Raw genomic sequence first — 24,190 nt, 5'->3', positions numbered from 1 at the left:
CGGTACTTGCTAGCTGTGATACAAACACTGCAGTGTATACCACAACTTTCTCTAAAGCACTGTGTAGTTGATAAACTGCCAGTGTTGACTCACAACAGATACCGAAGTACAGATATTTACTGGCAAAAGTAAACACAGAAACAAAAGGTTACCTTTGCAAGTGAGAGCTACTTTGTTTTATAGAGAATGAATACTAAGTAAGATTCCGATCAATATCGAGTTAAAGGAAATACAACATTATGCATAGAAAAACAACGTGGACACCCTGAAATGAATTACTGGGTCTTAACTACCTATTATATCCCATGACCTCTAGTAAATAAAAAAACTGCCTAAGTCAGAAAGTGTTTCAGCAACATATTAACAGAAACTAACAATAGTCCAACTGGGGGATTCATTAACACTTATGTATCTTTATATGCTTTTCCAGATTTCCATCACTGGCTATTTTTGGAGACAGGATACCATGTCAGGTTAACTTTTGACCAACATGGCAATTCTTTTACTGCATTACTACTGAACATACTCTTGTTCTGTCCCCAAGATTGTTTCTGAAAAAGAAGGCAGGTTTCTTAGATGAGATTGATTTTGACGATCAGTATCTTTCTGATTCCTGAAAATGTCACCACATTCATGTGCTGTGCAAACATAAAAGTAAGATGCAATCTCCGTCTAAAAAAGAGAAGTCTGAAAGAAGGTGGTCCACACAGTTGTCTTTGGATAGAAAATACAGAAATACTGCAATTTTCAACATAATATTTAATAAAATACAAAGCTATGTAATTTCCTATATAATTTTCAGCAATGAGCAGGAACTCAAACATGCCTTTTTATAAATATGATTCATATGCATCAACATCTTTCACTGCATTCAATTCTCATTTCAATAGTCAAGCAGCTCTAAGGGTATCTACATGTGCAATTATTTACTACTTCCTACTACTTCTTCTATTTTAATTCTGGACAGGGCAATAATTTGTCCTTGAAGAGTGTACTGGTACATAATCTTAGGGCTGAGACTCACAGCCTAATGTCAGCAGCATAACAAATTACCAAGAGGCAGCAACTCATCAAGTGTGAGCTGTCCAACTACAGTGTAGTATGACTTAGTTTTAAGTGTCAGTAAGGGATGGCTATGCTAAGCTGTGTTTTCTCATATTAGGGCAAGTGAATAATGTACACAAAATCAATTAACAACAGTTACTATGTCTCAGTTAACAGAGACAATTTATTATGCTGCCATAATTCATTGTGCTCTCCAGCCCTCAATGAAAAGTGGCTCACCTGAAGAGACATTCTCGTAAGGATTTCTCACATTGACTCTTTTCTCCTCTGCTGTGGACTAGGAAAGAAAGCTTTCAGCAGTCCAGTTCCACTTCCATCTTTTATCAACAAACTGAGACACTAAGGCCTCTTCAAAACACTGTTCTACAATATTACATCTCCTCCCCGCACTTCTTTAACAGTTAAAAGTAAGCATGATAAGTTTCACAGATTGATCAGTGAAGATCAAAGTAGCAGTTACAAATTAATCTTATTTTAAAGGTTAGATCCTATGAAGTATTTCTCCTCTAAAACTAGGGTAACTAACTAAAATCAATGTTCTTGTATATTAAAAGATTTCCCAGCAATGTATTTTTTAAAGTGCAAGTTGTGAACATTCATATCACTCCTTGTATCCATAGATACTATTTCAGTAGCTCCCTTCAGTTCTTTAAGAATATTCTCAATATTCTCAGTGTAACTTAAAACTATGAATTACAGACCACTAGCAATACCTTCATCCTGAGAAGAGAGAATCCGTTTCTAATACTGAATTTCTGTAAAATGTGTGCATGTTGCATCCTTCTTAATGCTTGAGGTCAAAGTCAGAGATGAATCTAATCAAGTATAATTCATATCCTTTCTAACTCCTTTAGAATTTAGGTTATATCAAAGATTTCCTTGATTGCCCTCAAATTCAGACAGTCTTAAGAAGATACACCTGCAATTTGTACTACCATGCAATTTGTATGTGCTTACACATGACTTTGAATGTTGCTCAGCAGGCTAAGATGGATCATTGAAAACATTCAGTACAACTGAAAAAGTGTAACTGTTGAATGCTAGACTTCTTCACATTGAACTTCTTAAGGATAACTGTAGCCCTTTCCCATGGATATTTCTATAAATCTCACTCCAGTCTTTTGAGCACCCTATTTCTCCTCCCCAAAGAAAAGCTTTTGGAGGAAATTAGAGACCACAAATTCCATTAACACTAGAGCACAGTAGCGCTTTAAAAGGACTCCAATGATCAAGCTCACTTTGATAGGGACATGGGATGACAAAGTATGGAAATGTTGTTAACTTTCTGTAGAGAAACTACTTTCTGTAGTTCTTTGTACAAGTGAGTTCAGTGTCTGTGCGTTTTGACGATTCAGGGAGGACTGAGGGGTGGAAAAGTGTTACACTGCATTGCATCAAACACCCTGGGCAATACATAAATACAATGAGGAACAATGAATTTGATATCACTGTACTTTGATAAAAGTGTAACAACATGCAGTTACAGCAAGCTAGATGATGACCAGAACTGAATCCTTTTTTGATTTCTGAATCTATTCAAATCTGTCATGGTTTTATGATTTTTGGTTATCGGTATTCCACATCATAACATCATGTAGTGCACTGGGAGTTAAAGAGTCAATGCTCCAGTTCCGTGGATCGTGGATAGTTCCGGGTACCTGGTTCTCAGAAAAGAAGAACCACATACCCCAGAGGACTTTGTATTGTGGTGTTTTCCATTTTCTATTCAGAGGGAAAGATAAAAACTGTTCGCAGAGCACGAGACAGCCCTTTTTGATTTTCTGGCTCATTCCGGCAGTGTCTCTCTCCCTAGACGTCTTGTCACCAGCATTAGAGTAAGGCCTATAGTTTTTTTTTTTGGACACTCTCTCCCATTTTATTTGATTTATTAGCTTCAATTTTAATTCTATTGTATTATATTGTGTTATCTTGCATTCTGATATCTTATTTAGTGAATTAGTATGCTTCTCCTCAGATCATTGCCGCTGTTTTGTTTTTAGGCCCATCTCCCTACCCTTTCCCTTTTTCCCTTTTCCCCTTTCCTGGAGCGTGGGTCTGTGGGTCCCCCCGCCCCATTAGTCATGGAACTGGGCCAAACCAGCCCGTAAATCGCTGACAAAATCTGCTGGACTCCCCATGAGGTTTCCCAATTAAAAGACAGTGTGAATCTTCCAGAAGTGAGATTAAGTCCCGGAGTTCTTTTTCTTAACACTATATTCAAGTAAATGCTACTCACTGCTAATGACAATGTCCAAATAACAGCAAACTGATTAAATATTTTTTAATAGCTGTATTTAAAAAGTTAAAATATGTAAGTAAGTCAATATCCACAAAATTTATTTGTAGAAGCTATGTTTTTATAATTCATAGGGCATTTCAGTTTCTCTTAATGTGTTTAAAGTTACAGTAACATTTTTGGCCTTTCCTAAAGGACATATTGGGCATAATAGCATTGTAAGAACAACTCAACAAGGAGTTTAATTATCTTTCTGCAATGGCTGAATTGTACTATGGTAAAATTGAAAAAATACTTACGCTCCACAAAGTAAGAACTGGCATCAATCTTCCAGACAATCTGACCACGATGAGAGCCATTGACTCCACGGTTCTTGTAGTCCAAAAAGTTTTCGGACAAGACTTCATCTATGAACAAAGAAAACAGTATCATCAACTGTTGTGACAAGATGCATGGCATAGAATCAGGCTAAAAATATGCCTTTGGTTTTACAGAACATACTACGGCTGCTAGACAGCTTGGCACCACATGTAAAGAAATTTGCTTTCTCACTCTGTTATATTTTAAATCATTGCAGCTCTTCCTAAAATCACAGCTTTTCATGGATGTAATTTTGAAAGACGCACCCCTATAAAATTCTCAAACATAAAAACATCTCACTTAACATAGAATAATCCCTATCTAGTTAAAAATAATTATTTAGCTGCTACTCCTTGTTTTATAACTCAAACCACCGAGAAGAGCCTGGCCTCATCCATGTGCCTTTAGGTACTGCCCTTCGCTGGACTCCTTCTAGGAAATCCCTGCCTTTTTTGAACTGAGGAAACCAGAACTGGACACAAGTATTCTAAATGTGGCCTCATCAGAGCAGAGTAGAGGGGGAGGATCACCTCCCTTAGATCTGCTGGCCATGCTCACTTTTATGCACTACTGGATACCATTGGCCTTTCTGGCCACAAGGGCACACTGCGGACTCACAGCCAACCTGTAGTCCACCAGAACACCCAGGTCCTCCTTCAAAATCATATGACTGATAATGTAGTGCTGTCCACTTGAAGCTTTTTGGGACTCTTGGAGGTTGTCAGACTACCACGCTGATTTTCAAAGATGTCTGTATCAACGAGTAAGCTATAAAATGTTGCTGACAGCTTTCAGGCTGAAGGCTGAGAAAGCAACTGCCTTGCATGCACAGGGCTGTGTGTAAATAACAGTAGGGCAGGCAGTAAATCTGAAGATCAGCCTTCTGACTGTACACACTGATTAATTTTTAGTTTATCTTCAAGTTTAAATTGAGACTTTGTCAGCCAACTCTTTTCAAGATAAATCTGTAAGCCCTATCTAGTACAGAAGGCAGTAAACATATTCTGGCCTCAAGGCAAGGGTCTGCTTCCTGACGGTCTTTAATTCACCAGCTAAAGAAGCACTAGCAAGGCCCTGACACAGCCCATGCTTCCTTATGAGCTTAAACTAGCTTCCAAGCCAACAAAAATGCACATATTGTCATCATATCAGAACAGTATGTATGGTTTTGATCATTAGTAAATGGAAACAGCACAACAAAAAAATGAAATAGACAGTCATTCACAGGCCATTTGAGACTTGGGGGTAGAGGCTTGTGGCAGGTTGGAATGGCTGCACACTCTGGAGGCTGAAGCAACAGCCCTGCTGGTAATGTTATATCTCCTTGCCATGGCCTTGCTACTCAGCTTCACAGATCTGCTGTGAGCTGCTAGAGCACTGCACGAAGTGGAAGGCTGAGCTCTCTGCCCACAGGAACCAGTGAGCAACCTGCTTTCAGCAATGAAGGCAGCTCTAATTTTGACAGTCTTGTAGAAACATCCTCTAATCGAGTCAACCTCACAGCTGAGAAAGCCCTAGGTGGGTGCTGCAATTCTGTTCCAGAGACAATTACATTCATTATCGGTCACACAAAAACCTAAGGAAAAATATGATTCACTAAACCCAGTATTAAAATATATCAACAATAAACAGGGCATGAATCACTTCATTATCACATAGGTCAATGAAAAAATGAAAAAGATGCCACCATAATGAAGGACACCGTGTCTGAGAATGGAGTGATAATGTGACAAGCTGCAGAGCTCCACAGGCCATCTGAGGCCAGCTCTGAACAGGTTGCTTGGATGGATGGAGCAGCATGACGTGGTGTGGAGACATGAAAGCAGTGCCCAGAGCTACCATGGACACAGGGTTTCCTGTTCCTGTGCTCAAGGCACTACCATGAATGCTGAGCTTGCCACACTAATATGGATATTGAAATAACCCCCAGAAACAAGACAAACAGTATGAAGTAATAAACATATTGCCAGAGAGGTCTGTATCAATGGGCAGGTTTATTTGTCATGTAGAACCAAGCACAGCACTTTCAGGAGGTTGGTGATTGGCATGCAAAGTCAAGACACTTCGAGAGCAAGGTATTATTTGAGTACACACATGCAAAGAGCAACATATTATTCAACTATATATAAAAGTTAAACAGCAGACTTTTAAATTGAATTAAACTTCACTTTCACTGAAAGAATAAAGCAGCAGGCAGATACCAATGTTATTACTTCAGTTTTACATAGCCGTGCTATCGAAGGAGGAAGATAAGTGGGCTACCAATACTGAATTCTTTAGTGTTGCTCTCTTTAGGGATTTACAAAAGAAAACCTTTTAAAGAGGTTGTTAATTACTGCAATGGATAATTATAAACAGCAGTGTTTTCTGCAATACATTTTCCCTTTGCTGACTTGCTAACTGTCAATAATTATTTCACTAGCTGCGTCTCTTTCTCTTTGTAGAAGTGGAAATTTTTCATCATATTTACATAGTACTTTTCTGTGGTAACCTTTCAAACTGGTACAACTTCTCTTCTTCATTTGTATTTTTTAGATGGTTTTGTCTTCTTTTAAATGTAAAATTACATATTAAAGGAGCAGATAAGTATTTATCTTTGATTACTTCAGTAAGGATCACTCTGGATCCAGATTATTCATTATTACACACATTATTCTGGGAAGCAGAAGCACCTGAGAAGATTTAAATGTGTGAGCTGTCCTCTTTGATCAGGTAGGGAGAATGCTTTATACTTAAAGGTGACCATATACCAAAATGTTGTGCTGAGTTGGAGCCTGGGAACCCTGACTATGTACAGAGGACATCCTTCATCTCAGGCTTGCTGCTCTCTAGCTTTATCTCTTGTCATGTTCATTTATAATATTTAGATTCTGGAAGCTGCTGGAGAGGCTCCAACGCCTGCCATGTTATTAAGATGCATGGGTAATTACTGTTTTTCAAGATACACTGTTTATAAAATATCATTCTTGCTTAAGAAGGCTTAGCTGAGCTAAACTATGTGTGGCTTTACTTAATCAATCACAGGTATTTTAGGCCAGAGTTTAGTGGCACAAGAGATCCCAGAGACTGGTTTAAAATGCTGTATTCACACATACTATCTGTTGGGGCCAGTTGGCTCAAACACTGGATGGGCTGTTGTCTGCTTCCCACAGCTGGCATAATGGCAACACAAGCTCTGCGTCACACAATCTCTCTAATTTGACAGAGATATCAGCATCTGCCCATAACCGAATCAAATCACATTTGTATTGCAAGCTGAGCCAGTGGGGATGACTACAGAAAGCCCTCTCCTCCTTTTTGTAGGAAACTGGCAGAAAGCCTGGCAAGCTAAGCTAGGAAAAAAGACTGCTCTTCATCTGCATGCTCAAGTTAGAAGGAGAACAAAGGAAAGTAAGAGGCAGGCTGCTCTACAGTTACAGCTAACAGGTGAGAATATGAGAAAGAAGAAACCAGCTGTTCCTACCAACAAACTAACATCTGCACACTGTCTCCTGCCAGGAGAAAGGAATGTTCAGAAAGGACAGTGTCCAAAGGAAAAGGTCAGGTAGCACAGTGTGTCAGGGAAAGGATACAGACATTCACTCACAGACAGCAGCCACTGATGAAATACAGGCTTGGGAAGTACAAAGGATGCCTTAAGGTGAATTTCCAGCATTCTGCAATATGCAGGTCACCCCAAGCAGGAGCAGCAGACCCTTTAGGTACTGCCCTGAAACACCATACATTTTGTGCTACAGGAAAAAAACCAGCATGCTGGTACTGTTTATTTAGCTCTTACAAAATGAAGAAGCTTTCTATCTGAATGGTAAATGATCAGGGCAAGGAAAAAAGAAATTTGTAATTAAATTTATAATGACAGTAAAACATTTATGAATCTCATGACTTAGAAATCCAGTATGTAGATCCTTCTTCCAGCGAAACGGAATACCCTGTCTGTATACTTTGAAAAACCAGGCACCTCCTTCTTCCGGAGAAAGAAAATAATATTTTCAGTCCAGCAGAAATCTAAGATAGCTGGGATTTTTGAGCCAAACAAAATTTACCTCTAGAGAAAGGTGTGCAGGTCCGAATGGGAAATCTTTCGGTTTTTGAAGGGATGTGCTTTTGAAAGGTGAAAGAAAAAGAAATATCTCCTACCAATAAAAAAATAACAGTAGTTGAAACTGTTCAGAAGCCTGGTATGTATGAATACCTCCTATCAATCAGGTTTAGTAGGCAAGTGATACTACTCCAGGCATGCTACTCCCCAGACACGAACATTACATAAGTAGTACACTGAGAAACAAAATTGTGTATGTAAAATACACAGCTGTCTAGCGCACTACATATATATGCATATGCCTGTGCATGTGTGTAGGTATATATACACATATATAGCAAACATAACACACCATATGTAAGTGTGGAGATGATAAAACACAAAAATAAAAAATAGGTATGTGCAAAGTAAAAAGAATACTTTGTATTTCCACTGATAATTCCTATGATAAAGGAATGGAGCTTAAAAACATGTTGCATCTTAATTCCCAAAGATAAATGGTGAAATGCCTCATTTCACCTGTAGACTGAACGAAGAGCAGAGCTAATGTTGCTCCCTTTCATATAGTTCAGCCAGCAGCTAATGGCTTTTGACATTTTTCCAATGAAGCACTGTAATGCATCTCCCTCCCTCTATTTCTGAAATAAGATTAACCTTTATGCTAGCTCTCTGCTTAGCTGGCAATCGCTACTATAGCCTGGGTTTGGGCCCACCTGACTAAAAACAAGTGCTTTGCAACCACCCTCAGATCCAGGGCTTCATTTGCCCAGATGGAAAATGGGGAGCTAATTTAGAAAACTGCCACATGAAGGAGCATTCAGAATGCACTGCCGTTTGAACACTGGCTGGAGACAGTGTCTGTGCAGGCAGCTGAGGTGGGCTGGAGGGATTGCTGGCAGAAGGTGCTCTCTGCCTGCCCTGCTCTTGGGCACACAGGTGCCAGCCAGCCAACATGCCTTGAGAGGGGAAGTGGCTGCAGACCTCCAAAGCTGTTTTGGGGCTGGAGCAGAGGTAGCCAAGCCTCCAGCATCTCACATATCTCTGCAGGAAAAGGGGAAGGTGATGAATGAGCAGATGCTGGGCTGCAGGGACCTGAGAAGCAGACAGAAGGACCAAGGCATTCTAGAGGCAAACAGTAAGTGCTCTGGGAACCAGCAGCAATTCTGACAAACTGCTTGTCCTTACTGAAGCAAATACCTCCAAGCACAGCCTTTACTGCTAAAAATATTAAGCACTGTCACTTCCATGCCGAGAGATCCCAACACACTTTGCAAGAGCTATCACCAAAGAAAGCTATGTTCAGATGAAAGACAGTAACCAATTGACAAAAAGCATGCTGTTTTTCAGAGGAATTAGGAAAAACTGATAAAAGCCGCCCCTCAAAAAGGTCTGTAAAAAATGCCGCAGAAACTTCACATGCTGTCAGTGGGTCCTTGGTATTTGAAAGCTTGTGTGAAATTCCCATAGAGAAAAAAACAGAGCTGATACATCTTCCTCAGAAGAACTGAAGTAGTACAAACAGCAGAGTGATCCTTTTGGTCAATTTGGGTTAAGGGGAAAATGAAACAACAATGCACCTTTCCAAACAATATTTTGCTGATAAATATGATTAGTCTATCTTTCCACATTCTCCAAGGACAATAACTACAGAATAATCTGGGCTACATTCAAAGAAAAAAAATACCTAACACTAGTGAGGAACACAATGTCAGACAGGTTCTCGAACTTGGTACAGTACTCCAGTCTCTTATCCATCATTAATTTGATTTAACACTGCATATTACAACACTTGCTTTCTATACACTTAATGCAATTATTGCATAAAAATAGAAGCTACACTTCATGTCTTGATCCTTTATGAATAAGAAATGCTGTACTGCTGAAATTACAGAAGGATTTATAGTCCTTAGTTGAACAAATTTGCTTTAGTTTGAAATTTAAAAGTGCTTCTGGTCAATATGTATGTCTGTATTATAATCATAATCATATATGAATATACATGGAAAATATTTTTAAAAATTTTTCTGTACAAAGAAGTCTAGCTCTGGTTGATCTGTTTTGCAATCTGCAGAGAAAGCTGCAGGAAAGAGACACTGTAAAGCACAGAATATCAATAAACTAAAACTATTTTGCAAGATAATACAAGTGCAAGCTATGGATAAGCTTTCTATTTCTTCTGTTTTTTCTCTTACCACCCAATTTATCATTTGAAGAAGAATGTAAAATGATGATAAATTTCTTATTTACAGAGATACCACAATAGAAATTCACAAATAATGGCTATAATTATAGGAGTCGATAGGAATGTTTCCATTGACTTCCAACAGCTATGGATCTGGCTCTAATCTGGATCAAAAAATCACTGTTAATTCATTTGCCAATTTCTGATGCCTTTTTATTTGTGTATAAGGTGAAAATACAACACTGTTTTCGTAAATGCAGAGCTTGTGCAAAATTCAGCCTGAAGGAATTGTTCCTTTCACTTCAAACTATGCATTGCCTTATTGTGTCTCAATTCACAGTGTTTTTGGTGAAGGTATACTAACATGACAAAAGAACAACAACCATACTGCAAGTTACAGCTAGCATCCAATCTCCTATAATTTCTTAAAGAGAAGAGTTCTAGAAAACAAAGATCTAATTCTTCACTAGTGTTGAAAGCTCAGTCCTTGATCTAAGAGCTACATACGTGCTTTAACTACAGTAGTGGTTCAATTTTAATTCCACAAAAATTACTTTTCTTTAACTGGATAGGGAGTAAGTTTGGAGGTAAAAAAATATGAACAATGAGTGGAGAGTAGCAATGAGCAGAAGACACAAGAGTAAGACCAGAGGAAAGTTGAGGTAGGAAGAGAAAGGATCATACTAAAATGAAGAATAGCAAAGTTGCAACAATTCTTGGTAACCAAGGACAGGATATGAAGTATATTTTCACTGCTATTTCAGCTATGTCTGGAATGGAACTCGGCAAGGGATGTGAAAAATAACAAGAAGGGATTCTATACGTACATTGGCCAGAAGAGGCAGGCAAAGTGGAGTGTATCCACTCTGATAAATGAAGAGAGACGTGGCTTGAACTGACATGGAAAAGGCTGAGGTACTCAAGTTCTTTACCCCAGTTTTCACTGGCACTCAGGCTTCTGAAGTCTCTCATGTCTCTGAACCTTTGAGTGGAGGTCAGGAGAGCAGAGTCTCTCCCACTGTAAGAGAAAAACAAGATCACCTCAGGAAGGAAGGGCAACTGATGTCATCTACCTGGACTTCTGCAAGGCCTTTGATACAGCCACACACCACATCCTTATCTCTAAATTGGAGGGAGATGGATTTGAAGACTGGACTACTCAGTGGATGAGGAATTGATTGGATGATCGCAGCCAGGCGGTTGTGGTCAACGGCTCCATTTTCAGGTGGAGGACAGTCACAAGTGGTGTCCCCTAGGAGTGAGTCTTGGGACAGGTGCTATTTAACGTCTTTATCAGTCACATAGACAGGGGGATTGCACCTTCAGCAAGTATGTGGATGACATAAAGCTGAGTGGTACAGTTGATACAATAGAAAGAAGGGACGCCATCCAGAGGGTGGTGAGGTGCTGGAACAGGATGCCCAAAGAAGTTGTAATGCCCCAACTCTGAAGGTGTTCAAGGCCAAGTCGGATGGGGCCCTGCACAGCCTGATCTTGTGCCTGATTGAGAGGTTAACAACCATGCTCGTGGCAGGAGGGTTGGAACTAGGTGATATTTAAGGACACATCCAACCCAAGCCATTCCATGATTCTATGATTCTATGCGTGTCCCAGATAGAGATTTCCAATTTAATGCTCCCAGACTTCCAGATTTATTCTTATAATCGTGACAGATGGGACACATCTGGCGTTTTGTACAGCAACAGCTATTCTTTAGCTATGCATTGCACAATTTTCTCCACAATTAATGACATGCCGCTTTCACACCAAGGTGAAAATGGGAGAGAGGATTCCAGACAAAAATGGTCATGACTGCCTCAGTGCATACTGAAATCAGAAGATATGCAATGTTTGGTGAAATACAACATAAAATAGCCTTTTGTTGTAGGTTTGGTACTTTATTTTTGTTTTGCTTTTAATATATTAGCCAGTCCAAAGTTCTTGCAATCAGTGGAAGCCTTGCCAGTACAATTAGGAAAACGTGGATTAGGAGAAAATGGTGAACCCATGAAACTGCTTAAGGATAATAAAATAAGGGACATTGCAGGCCCAAAGCAATATAAAGACATGATACAAATAGACACACGAAGATCTAAAATGTGAACGAGAATGGCACTTGTCCAGGGTAACAATGTTCATTAAATAAAGGGAGAAATAATCTGCAGTACTTAAAAAATGGACTTATAGCAATGTTGAAAGACATAACAGAAGACAGCAAATTGAATTGGAGATCGTGATTTGATACAGCAGCAAAAAAAAGGAAAAGCTCCACATAACTCAGACATGTGCACTGAAGCACCATGTTCTAAAGAATCTCTTGAGAATCTGGAGTGATTTTATCTGAAAAATGGCATTCAATTATAAGCTTATTATAAAGTAGAAATTCAGTGAGTAAAAAATGTCTTTAGGGCTGGCAAGATCAATGGATGAGAAAAGATTAAGAAAGCCAAATGTAGTCATTACAGTAGTCATGAAGGACTATGAGGATATTCAAATATTATGAACAGTGCATGTAAGTGTTACAAACACTAAGGAGCGAGAAGAATGATTTAGTTTCGTTTAGAAAACTAAGATGACATAAGCATGCTGAACCTTCAAAAAGCATGTGGTTAGTTTAACAACCTGCAAAGAACAACTCTTGGATTAAGCTTTATCCTGTCAAGAGTTACATTCGTGCATTCCACTGTTTACACTGTGATTGAGCCTACTCAGTCAATGGTCTGAATTTGCTCCGTGGATCAAGCATTTTCAAGGACTGAGGCCATAAACTGACTTTTGGTACACCAGTATTCTCTGTGGTCTATATAGCAATGTGGGTCCCAGAGCACAGAAGCAGTGCCGGTTATAAGGATGCTGGAAGTCACAGAGGAGGCCTGAAGCTGGTATACTCCTTGCCTGTATTATTTCCCTCTCCAGATATTCAAGATGACAGCTGAAGTGGAAGACTCTTCTGCAAACTCACCTGGAAAGTTTCATAATACCACAGATGTCATTTCATGCAGAAATACTAAAGGAAAATAGGAATCTTTCAGCACACAATAAACACCTTTCTATCACATATTCAAGATACAGAAAGGAAAAGAACTGGCAACCTACAAGCTTCTTTACCATGACTACCATGACTTATGACTGTGCCACAAAACACCATGGCATTGTACTATTACTTTTACAGGAGCTTTTTAATATGTTGCTACTAACATTGTTAACAATAGACAAATACAGACACAAACCTTGGAAGCGCTGAGAAGGTATAATAGATCAGAAGCTGTACACAGAGTTAACATACAGAGATCCTTGACTGCATCTATCTATAGGAGGTGAAAGTGAAACAAATGCTAACTGTTAGTGACATACACAGTGGGTCTGGAAATGACACATGTTGGTTTTGTGGCACAAAGTGGTCCACTAGATACAGAACTGCGATATGCAAAAAAGTGATTCAGCCTGAAAAGACAAGTCACTCCCATGAGATCCAAGAGCAACGAGGGGAGCGCGAGCCAGGTGGGAACAAAGAACTGATATCGTTGCAGTAATGTACCTGCCAAAGCATACAATACCTCTTACCTCATCTGTTCAGCATTTGTGTAGGTCTTCTATTGCTTCTTATGACAGGTTTGCTCCTCTAACACTTTTTCTTCCTGAAATAAAACGTGCTGTGCTTTGTGAAAGCTATGTGGCCACTGGGCACTGCTGTTTTACAGAGAGAGCAGAACTGCAGGTGTCGAACAAAATTACACTTGCTGACGTGCTCATGGCAAGCCAAGGGAGCTAGCCCCAGCCCAGAGTGACCAACCACAAGCTGAGCCACCAAGGAGAAGTAATAAAGAAGAGCGTGATCTGGTATTAGGCTATAAACAGATCAGAAAGGTGGTAACCCCAGGATATAACATCCAACCAGCAACAAAATTAACTGCTTAGAAGTAGGCACATTGTGAAGTGCTTTGTTTTAGTGATGGCTGTGTCTCAGGTAGAGAGGTGAAGCAACCAGTGTGTAAATGCAGAGTGAGACGAACTCAGGGATTAGAGCTGTAAAGCAGAGACCCACAATTCCCAGTCTTATATATACATTACCACTTCTATAATATTTTCTATCTCTGCTGGCCACATGTGACACTCTGTTCATATGTGCTGAATGTTTGATAAAATAGCTGTACAAACAAGTTCTTATCCAAGCCCAACTGCAGGAAAAATATATGGCTCTTTCCATTTGATTCAGTAGGCAATACTGGCACACAAGGCCCTAAAATCAATCTGAAAAATGTTTAAATAAATGTTTAAGTGATGTTAATGAGATTTCTTGGGTTATGGTGAAATTTGCCTTTTTGGGAGAGAAATAATGTCAAAGGCTAAAACAGAGGAGCAACATGTTACTTTAAAACTAAACTTCAGTCATTAATTAGGCATTTGACCTAACTTACTTACATACATTTGAGAACTACTACTCTGTCAAAAAACAAATACAGTCAGGAAATCAGACCCTACAAGATTTGTGAAATAAGAAAAACATAAATAGCCTTTAATAAAGCTTTACTTTCCCACAAGGAATTGTCAAAAGAAAAAGGACTTTACTGTATATAGGTAGTATTAGCACTGATCAATTGCTAAAGTCAGTGTGCACAGACACCACAAACAATTCTTTCAAAGTTTGATTTAAACATTTCTTATTAGGTACTCTACATCAGATATGGAGATGATGACAGAAGTGAAATCTAGTATCAGCTAAAATCCTACTACAGTAATTACAAGATAGCTCTCTACAGGAGCTGCCAGAAGTCCATACTAATTTATCTGAGAGACTTCATACTGTAGCAAATAGTAATAGCAGAAGAGATAACAGAGGAAGAGAAAACTGAGATAAATAACTGCAAATATTCCATCTGCCTCACAGTATCTACTAAATGATAGATCTTAAAAAAATAATGAAAAAAAAGATCACACTGTGCTAAATATTTATAACTTTGTTTTGGCTTACTCTTTTTTTCCAGTGTTTTTTTTTATTTACTCGTAGCTTTTCTGCAAAGAAAGTTCATAAATTCCAGAGATTTCTAAATAGAAACAAAGCTGTGTTATCATGTTCAAATTTCTCAGAGAACTCTTTTTGGTTGTTTACATGTATTTTTGATTGTGGACATGTTTCTGAACGTCTGCTGATATTCAAAATGCTATAGTTCCCTTGAGGGAAGGCACATGCAAATCTCAGGCAAGCTCTCACAGAATTTAGATATTTCACTGCCTAGCTTTGAGCTGATATATGCTACAACAGGAAGTTAGACCATCCCTAGAATTCTAGCTTAGCAGGGATGAAATGTAATTCCTACTCTTGAGGGCACAATATGTCTTAAGCACCCAGAAAGGCTTGTTCTTCAAAGTCCCATATTTTTTGTCATCTTACCATGGCTAATCTTAAATTGCATTAAAGTAATAAGACCTATATTTTAAAAGAGTCAACATTTACTAATGTCCTTTCAACTTAAGAGTTTTTCTATCGACCATTCAACAAAATCAGGTAGGTGTGTATGAATGTTTTTGTGCAGTTACAGGGCAGATATCATCAATAATATTTTTTGGAATGAGATACACAGTCACCATATCTTACACTGTTTTACATGAGATTGGTTGCCAAGTCGATTTCCTAAGAGCACGAGCAAGTTAACTCCAAGAATCAGTTCTAAATTCAGCTTTCACCTGCTTCTGCAAAGCCTGTTTCAGAGTTGAACATCCTTACAAATCTGCAAATGGATTGAAGGGGAAAAGAATGGATACCTTCATTTTGATAAAAGTAACTGTGGCACAAGTAGCCAGAATTTCTCTAAATGGATGACTCCCTTCCTCCTCTTTCATATTGCTTTAACTTTCCAGTACCATCCCAAAATGCACTGTGGTTTCTCTATTAAAATATATGATCTACATCACTACATCATTTTTGCTTTTTTTATTTTTCTGGAAATCTTCTTTATCAGCTATATTTTCCCAGACTTGGAACATTTTTGTTCTGAAGCCTGCAGTTTATTGGGTATTGTTAAAAGGAGTGGTAGGAGTGACTTATTTTTATGCATTTCAAAGCCAACACTCATATAACATTAGTTTGAGATATTTCCTAGAAAACTACAATGGGAATGATTAAATTCCTCTGGGGTGGGAACTGCCTTCTGTTCTGCTTTTGATATAGCCTCTTCCTGGACTGACCAGCAGCTCCCATAAGACAAACAACAAATAATAACTCTAATGTTCCAGCAGTGATATTTATAGAAAATTGACTGTGCTGCTTGATACCTCAAGGACACAAATAATTTCACATTGTTCTCATAACTCACCACAATCCAAAAGTATTTCTACATTCAAAACTTACAGCTTAAATTTCACAATTACAAAAAGGATTGGGCTGTAGCAGCCTAGTGACTGTGTTTGTCCAAAAGCAATGCAATAGTTAACAGCACTGCTGTGCAAGTGGCTATAACAAAGGTAATAACACTACTCTCCTGTCAAGCAGAGTGGGAAAAGCTCTTACTTTCTTTGGTTCTTCTCATCCAGTCTGGCTGGCTGCTAATTCAAAATATAGTTATATATCAGTTTACATCGTGAAAGTTCTATCTGAAAAGCCATGAACACTTCCTCCCTAAACAGGAGTTCCCAAGTCCCAATGAGACTTGGGAAATCTGTGCAAGTGCACAACACAGATCCAACCAAAGGATGTCTGGATCTCCCACTCCTGTGAATTTATCACAAATGTTGAATGTAGCATGCATCAGTACTTTATTTCAGGACAGAAGCATGTTTTTGTAATGACACTTCTCATTGTGTTTCCTTTAGTTCACATGTGTGGTGATCTTCAGGCACATAGACTCTGTTCCCTCCTGGTGGATCTAAACTGAAAGATGCACCATAACTACTAAAGGGCATTCAGCTGACTAGACTGAAGCTGCTCTAAAGACAAACACCTTGAAATCCATTCAACAGCTGATTGCTTCTAGAGATCCATTCCTCTAGATTTGCTCCACATCAGTAATGTATAGATACAGTCATTGCACCAGTCACTTTCCTAGGCTCCAAGATTTTTCCACATCATACCAGTACCAAAAAATCAAGTGATTTTCACAGTCTCCCACATTCTTTATAGTAACCAAAAAAAAAAATATCACCTCATGTTAAGGTTTGGAAAGAAAGGAGAGGAAAGAGTGGAAAGAATAAAAGAAATTAGGGTGCTCCTGCCTGCTACTTCCTTGATTATTTAGATTGGGAACCTGAGAGGATGGAGACAAAACACCTCCAAAGACACTGAGGGTCAATGGTTCATTTCTTGGGAACTAAAAGCAGTAAACATGTTTCATTTGGCAGCAGCATTCGTCAGAATGAGCCACTGATTCTTTCCATTAACATCAGGCACTCTACCAGTAGGAGCAAGGATGCTCCAATCTCACAACTAGTTCCTTCTCACATCTCGTACACTGCCAACACTTCAGCTGTTGTTCCCAATATCCTCAGCACAAGATGCCAACCCTTGTGATCTTATCCACTAAAGCGCTTGAGCAACACACGATTGCCCAACTCACAACCTTGTATGCTTTATCTGCTTAGCTTGCTGTCTGGGTAAGATACAGCATTGTTATTGGAAGTAAAATACCTGCTTAGTGCTTGGCAGGCTTATCCAAACAGGAAAGAGCAGCACTTGATCAACATTTCCATTTGTGGAATGCACAATTTACAAATTTCCACAAATTTACAAATGCACCAACATTTAGAACTTCACATTAAGATCTCTAATTCATAAAGGAATGTGTCTGAAACTGATCTATCATGTTTAAGACTTACCAGATGTCAAAGAATTAATGAAGACTTCAGTCTAGGCAGCAGGACTATTTCCATAGGAATCAAATCAGGTCAAAATGCTTATTTTATATCAAAATGAAGCAATAAGGTAGAAGTCCATTAAAACCATTTCTTATTACTCTTCTGTGGGGCTAGGCTTTAAACAAATGGAGATGCCAAAAATGTGCTAATGGCTGAATATAGATTCCAAAGTGTGAAAGAAAAGAAAAGAAAAAATCCTCTGGGACACAACTCCAGACTGCCTCAGTCTATAATTATTATTGTTCATATCAAAATATCCTTTGGCTATACAGGAAAAGGCATACTGTTTCACAGGGTTTTTTAATGATTCATACTCTCGATTTGTAAAATCTCTCATCTGTCAGAGATTACTCAAGGACTTGCAAGAGGAAACCCTGAAAGTACTATGTGATCTTTGTACAGGAGGCATTTTCACAAAATTCAAATGGCTTTAATAATAAAGTGCCTTGAAATTTCAAGAAACTGTCAATAGAAAGGATTGTCATATCCCTACTGAAGAGAAAGTCAGGACTGCAACTAGCAACTCAGGAGCCAAAGAAATCTTGTAGTATATAAACCCACTTTGAGATTACGTTCAGTGGAGCTGTATTGGTTCATTATAACCATTGGCCCATAATACTCTAATGTTTACAATCAATAAAAGTATCAAGAAAAGCAAATGGGAAGGGGTAAGACGGACTTACCTATAAGATACATGCCAATCCAGTCCCCTGCATCCACTTCCTCCTTTATATCCCAGTATATCACTAGGTCCTCTGAGTGCCCAATGGAATAGTAGGAGCTGCTGACCATCAGGGTAGATCGGCTGTCTGAAGTGACAAGGTCCGTGTCACTGGTAGACCTAGGAATGGTGACTGTCTCATGGGAATTGTTCCTGATGTCCATGTTATGGAACTGGTCAGGGTTATAGCTGTATCTGAGCGGCTCTTTGCATCGGCGCCGATTTTGTGAGTTTCTAGATGGAGACGCCATGGCTGCCAGGCCCAGGAACCTGTTTTGGTACAGATTCTGTAGAGAAAAAAGAGAAGGGAGTATTTACAGTATGATTCATATTTCAGTTATGTCAAAGTTTATGGAAAGTAGCACATCAGAAAGAAAGAGAGGAGCATTTGGCACTGAAAAAACGAGGCACAAAAAGATTTCGCAGGAAACAGATACTGCTACTCCAACTTCTACTCCTTCATTTGTACCACGAAAACAAGTGCAAAAGTAATCTATACACCAACATTCCCAGCTGCAACTGGCAGTGTGTGAGGAAGCCAATAGCAGCTGGCTTCCTCTAAGTTAATGCACTCATCTAGACACCGGCATTGTGACTATCAGTCTGAGAGTCATTCTCTTTAGTACCAGGAGGTTGGTTTTCTACTTCTGACTCCTGGAGTCAGGTCCTCTTCTCAGTAATTATTGTTACATTTGCAGAGGAATCTTTTTTAAAGCACAGTCCCTACCTTTGCCTATTTGGTTTAGATTAGTTAGTTTTCCTCCCAGCTTCAGACTGGAGGAATTAGTGCTCTAAAAAGGAGTTATCCCTCATACCAAAATAAAGATGCCTTCACTGAAGTGTAAATACAATCTAAGTGTTGCAGTGTCTCTCAGTACTGCTGATGGCTTCTCATGCTATTCTCGTTTTTTTTCAGTAGAAGTGAAATAATACTGAAATACAATGTCCATCGTCTCTGGTAGGAATTTAGGATCGTATCAGCCAAACAGTGGGAATGGAGGAGGTTGCTGCAGAGTAGTCATCATGTTAGCAGTCAAAAAATTATTTAAATTCCAACCTACCCTCCTACCTCAAGGCAAGCCAAATGACTCGCATAAAGTGCATGATAGTACATGAGTTAAGAGTTCTTGTGAGTTGGCGGATGCAGAATGCTTAAATTATGACAGGTTAATTTCGATACGAAGACATGCCCGGATACTGATCAAAATACTGACTATTGCTTACTTCTGTGCTGTTTCTTTCTCCACTTTTTTTTCCCTGCTTTCCCTCTTATCTCCCTGCATCTCTGCTATTTCAATCACTCAGCTTTTCATTATTCATTAGCTTTCCATTATCCATCTGTTGCCAACCATGCTGTCAAGACCGGTTCATACAAAACCAGACAACTTTCCAGTACACTATGAAATGCATTTCACATGACCAGAAGTCAAATCATCCTTTTGAACTCAAACAAATTAAGCAGAAGAAAAATCATAGCTCCTTTGTCCAGCCAAGCAGTTATTTAACCCTGCTATCTTCTAAGGCTATGGCAGCACAGAAGAACAATAAGCTCCCAAAAGCAAAATATTTTGTTGTTTTTTTTAATAATACAAATTTTTGAAGAATAATAAGAGACCTGTTACTATGTCGTAGAATTCCATTGCACGAAATGTGTACGAACAGAAAAAAAATTACCCAGCATGTTTTTACTCTCAGAATATGCTGTCACTTTTCAGAAACTGCCCTACAATGCTCACAGTCCAGTGACCGAAAGCCTCACTTACTACATTAAGCTGGGTTTGTAAGAAAAATAGCTCAGGCAAGGATGCGACATCTTAGTGTGAGTGCTGGCAAAATTGAAGCAAACAATGCAAAAGGCTACATGATAATTACAGGAAAAGAAGGAAGGAAGTCTGTGGGAGAATGAAGTGCACAATGTTACATTGGACAGCATTTGTTATGCACCTGGTCGTATCTTTTCTTTTTCTTAACAGTTACATTTATTCATGTTTGAAATGGAAAAGAGAGCTCACCTCAGAGTACAAAAAACAGTATGCTCTGCAAACAGAAAACATACTATCTTTACATTAAAAAAAAGAAGCTTTTTGCATGCTGTGAACAAATTTTAACCTGTGAGCAAATTTTAATCTGATAACTGAGTTAGAAAGGACAGTCGAAGGGTTAACTATTGCATGGGGCTGGGGTAAGTAGAACGTAAGGCAAGATAAGAAAAGGAACTTGGCGAAACTCCATTATCAGCAGGGACCAGTACAAGGAACCGGCTGAAGCCGGAGTGACTCTGCAAAGCAGCAGTGGGGTGAAAAGGGCAGAGTGATGAAGACGTCGAGCCTCCATCCAACGACCACCAGGAGGGGGGAGGAAGACCTTGAGCCTTCATCCAACAACCACCAGGAGGAGCTACAATGCATGCGCCAGGGGGAGGGACTGTATGCAAAGGAATTCCCGGGAAATGATGAATATGTAGATGGGTCCCAGGAAACCTGCTGAATATGTGGATGGGTCCTGGGAAACCTGCTGAGTATGCATAAACTTGGCTTTTAAATATCTAACATTTCTGCCCATGGTTATGCGAGTTTGGTAGGGCAGCGACCCCCCTTGCATCCAGTGTGGGCGCAGCACCGTAATAAACATAGCTGCTTTATAACCTAATCTCAGGTTATGGAGTTTGATTCCACAAATCATAACCACTAGATGCACTTCTGTGTACGCACAACTACTGGGCTCTCAGCAGTAATTTAAATTCATGGAAGTTTCTGTCACTTTGTGAAGAAGGCACGTGTTGTCACAACAGCAGCTGAGACAATAATTGCTGATTTTATAACAGCAAATAGCAACATGAAGAACTTCAAGCCTTATCTTATGGATTGGTCTGTATCACTAACACGGTTTCCTTTGCTCACAGAGCACTACCCATTTCCAAGGCAGACATACCTTTTCTGGTGACAGATATTTACATTTTTGAATGTTAATGGTATAGAGTATTAATTAATTGCATATCTTCAAATTAAATCATAATTAACAAACACCTAGGTATTTCAGGTTCACCATGACTTAAATCCATTTTAATGAAAATGGTATATTCATTGATACGTTCTAATTCTGTAAGAATGCATTTTATTGTATACTGGTGTGAATGGTACAAGTAGCAAAACCTGAAAACAATCCACAGGGCTACAGTCTCCAGAAACCTGAGTCTCCCTCATCTCCAGCATTGATTCAATACAAATAATCTAGAAGAAAGAAAATCCCCAAACTGAAAAAAATGTCACACAGTCAGAACAATATAGTGACATAATTATCTGGACTAGATGTCACGCATATATTGTAAATAATGCCATACATGCACGGCTATATGAGTAAGTACAACAAAGATCAGGACTGTATGGGAACTGCTGAGTCATGGCCTGAACCACTGATTGAGAACCTGGAGGAAAGACCCAGTCAGCTCTGGGAGCACAGGTGAAGGCAATTCACCTGTGTGACCAGAAGGGGTGGAGCCTGGCTCCACCCCTCTTAGGCATCATTTAAGAGCTGACTGCCCCTGAGGAAGGATCACTTCCTGGAGATCCCTCCTTGGTGGGAGCCTTTCCCTGCGTTCCCAAAATCTTCCAATCCAGGTGAGCGCTGTATTTTTCTTCCACCTTTTTGTAATGCTATTTCCATTGTGTTTGTCCTTCTGATCGCTACATTTGGCGAGCCAGGCAGACCAAAATATTGAAATGGCTTTCCTTTTGAATGTCTTTAAGTGGGCCAAGGGGGAGAACATTGTCCCCCTACATAAAACCTTGCCGGGGCACATCCCAGGATTTCTGGGTTCACCCTTTTATGAACTGGCAGCCATAACTGAAAACTGGGGTCCCTTACGGGATAGTGGAAATATTTCCCAATCACCGTCTGGCATGGCAAAATATTTTTATGGATTAGATATAAATATCCTGATTACAAAGGAACACCGACTGGCTGCATCCATTGTGGCATGGCCCCCTATTAATGGCTCTAAATTGTGCAGAACTTTCAAATAATACTTTAGAAAATGAGAACCAGCTACTGCATGATCGCATTGAGAAACTCGAGCAAGAGCTTGGCCTATTGACGGGGAAAAAATCAAGTCTAAATTTTCCCTTAAAGAAATTACGGAATATTGCATTGGAAAATACTCAGGGCCCTGAACCAGTAGACCTGGGTAATCCAACAGGGAAAATCTCTAGATTGGATCTCGAAGCCCCACTTGAGGTGGATCACTTTGAGGTCTGACCTGTAGTGACGCAAAAACCAAAAAAGATACAGGACAGACCAGCAGGGGTGCCCCCCTGCCCAAACCCATCTCCATGTAACAGCTTGCCCCTGTACGGCATCTGAATTGATGGATTTAGTGCAACGCTTTCGGCAGAAACCAAGGGAAAGTGTACCAGCTTGGTTACCCTGATTATGGGACATGGGGGCAGAAAGTGTTGTGGTCAATGGACCAGAAGCTTCCAAGCTCGCATCTATTACCTTGCACCCTGCCCTTAGACAAAGGCTGGATGCCACTGTGCAACATAATGAGGAGAAATCCAACCTTAATGGATTGGTTGATGGCAGCATGCCATATCACTTGGCCTAATAAGGCCGATATCCCAGTGCATGCAGGCTTATGGTCCTCCATGGAGGACCTCCAAATGTATATTCGTGAGCTAGGAATGAAAGAGGCCATTTATGAGGATGGCTTTGAAAGTCCTGACTTAGTAAAATTCTCGGCTGGAATGAGGGACCTAATTTTACAGCAGGCATCCTCCCACCATTACGGCGCACTGTTATCTATATTGAACCCCTTGGTGGCCTCAGAGGTCACCCAGTTGGTGGCTGATCTGGGGGAGACAGAGCGCTTAAGGGCAAGGTGTAATATTAGGACAGTGGAAGGGGCTGAGGTATATCCAGTAATTAAAACTGGAAAAGCTGCCCCACAGACACCCTGATCGGGCCCCATGCAGGTATCCTGTAAACAGATGTTTAATGACCTGTTTAAGCCACCTGGGGTGGCTTTTGCTAAAATCGATCACCAACCTAATCATGTTTTGCTTCAATTATGGAAACAACTAAGGGACGATCAAAAATTTCAAAGTACCTCCAAAAGAACAGGGGTACGAATAATTGAACGAATACCAGAAAATACTTGGAACCTAGAGGACGTAATAGTCCCTAATAAAAGGAAAAAGCCACCCCAGGTCACTCGGGCTACGATGCCCGAGCCACATGAGGAAAAAGACTTGGCTCTCGCCCAATTCATGGCGTGATAGGGGATATTAGTCCCCATGTAACTAGGGCCTCCAGATGGGACTGGAGGCCCTATGTTGAGCTGACCATTTTTTGGTCCCGAAAGAACATACAAAGGGTTATGGCACTGGTTGACACAGGCGCGGAAACGTCAATTATTTATGGGGATCTGACTAAGTTTAATGGGGATAGAGCGATGATCAGTGGCTTCGGGGGACAGACCATTCCAGATGTGGTTGAAACTGGGGATTGGGCATCTCCCACCCCGGGAGTATAAGGAGTATATTGCCCCAGTCCCAGAGTACATCTTGGGCATAGACATCTTATGGGGTCTGGCCCTCCAGACAACCATTGGAGAGTTCAGACTCTGACAGAGGTGTATTAGTATCCGGGCGGAGCAGGCGATATTGAGAGGCCATGCGAAGCATGAGCCTATTCGCCTGCCGGAACTGCGCCACTAATGTGCGGCAGTATAGACTCCCGGGG

At 39.9% G+C, this 24,190-nt stretch overlaps 1 protein-coding gene across 4 annotated transcripts in view; it reads right to left on the bottom strand.

The window, feature by feature from the left end:
• HECW1 (HECT, C2 and WW domain containing E3 ubiquitin protein ligase 1) overlaps positions 1-24,190 on the bottom strand; it is a 269,154-nt gene that overhangs the window by 157,581 nt on the left and 87,383 nt on the right. For all 4 annotated transcript variants that reach the window (XM_021387592.1, XM_021387591.1, XM_021387593.1 and 1 more), the window contains 2 exons: positions 18,414-18,738; positions 3,601-3,708 (listed from right to left, as the gene is read on the bottom strand). In XM_021387592.1, the coding sequence (XP_021243267.1) occupies positions 3,601-3,708; positions 18,414-18,738 (433 nt within the window). The remainder of the gene's footprint in view (positions 1-3,600; positions 3,709-18,413; positions 18,739-24,190) is intronic.

The sequence above is a fragment of the Numida meleagris genome, chromosome 2 (genome assembly GCF_002078875.1).
Source record: "Numida meleagris isolate 19003 breed g44 Domestic line chromosome 2, NumMel1.0, whole genome shotgun sequence".
Taxonomy (NCBI): Eukaryota; Metazoa; Chordata; class Aves; order Galliformes; family Numididae; genus Numida; species Numida meleagris.
This window is presented reverse-complemented; position numbering and strand designations above follow the sequence as displayed.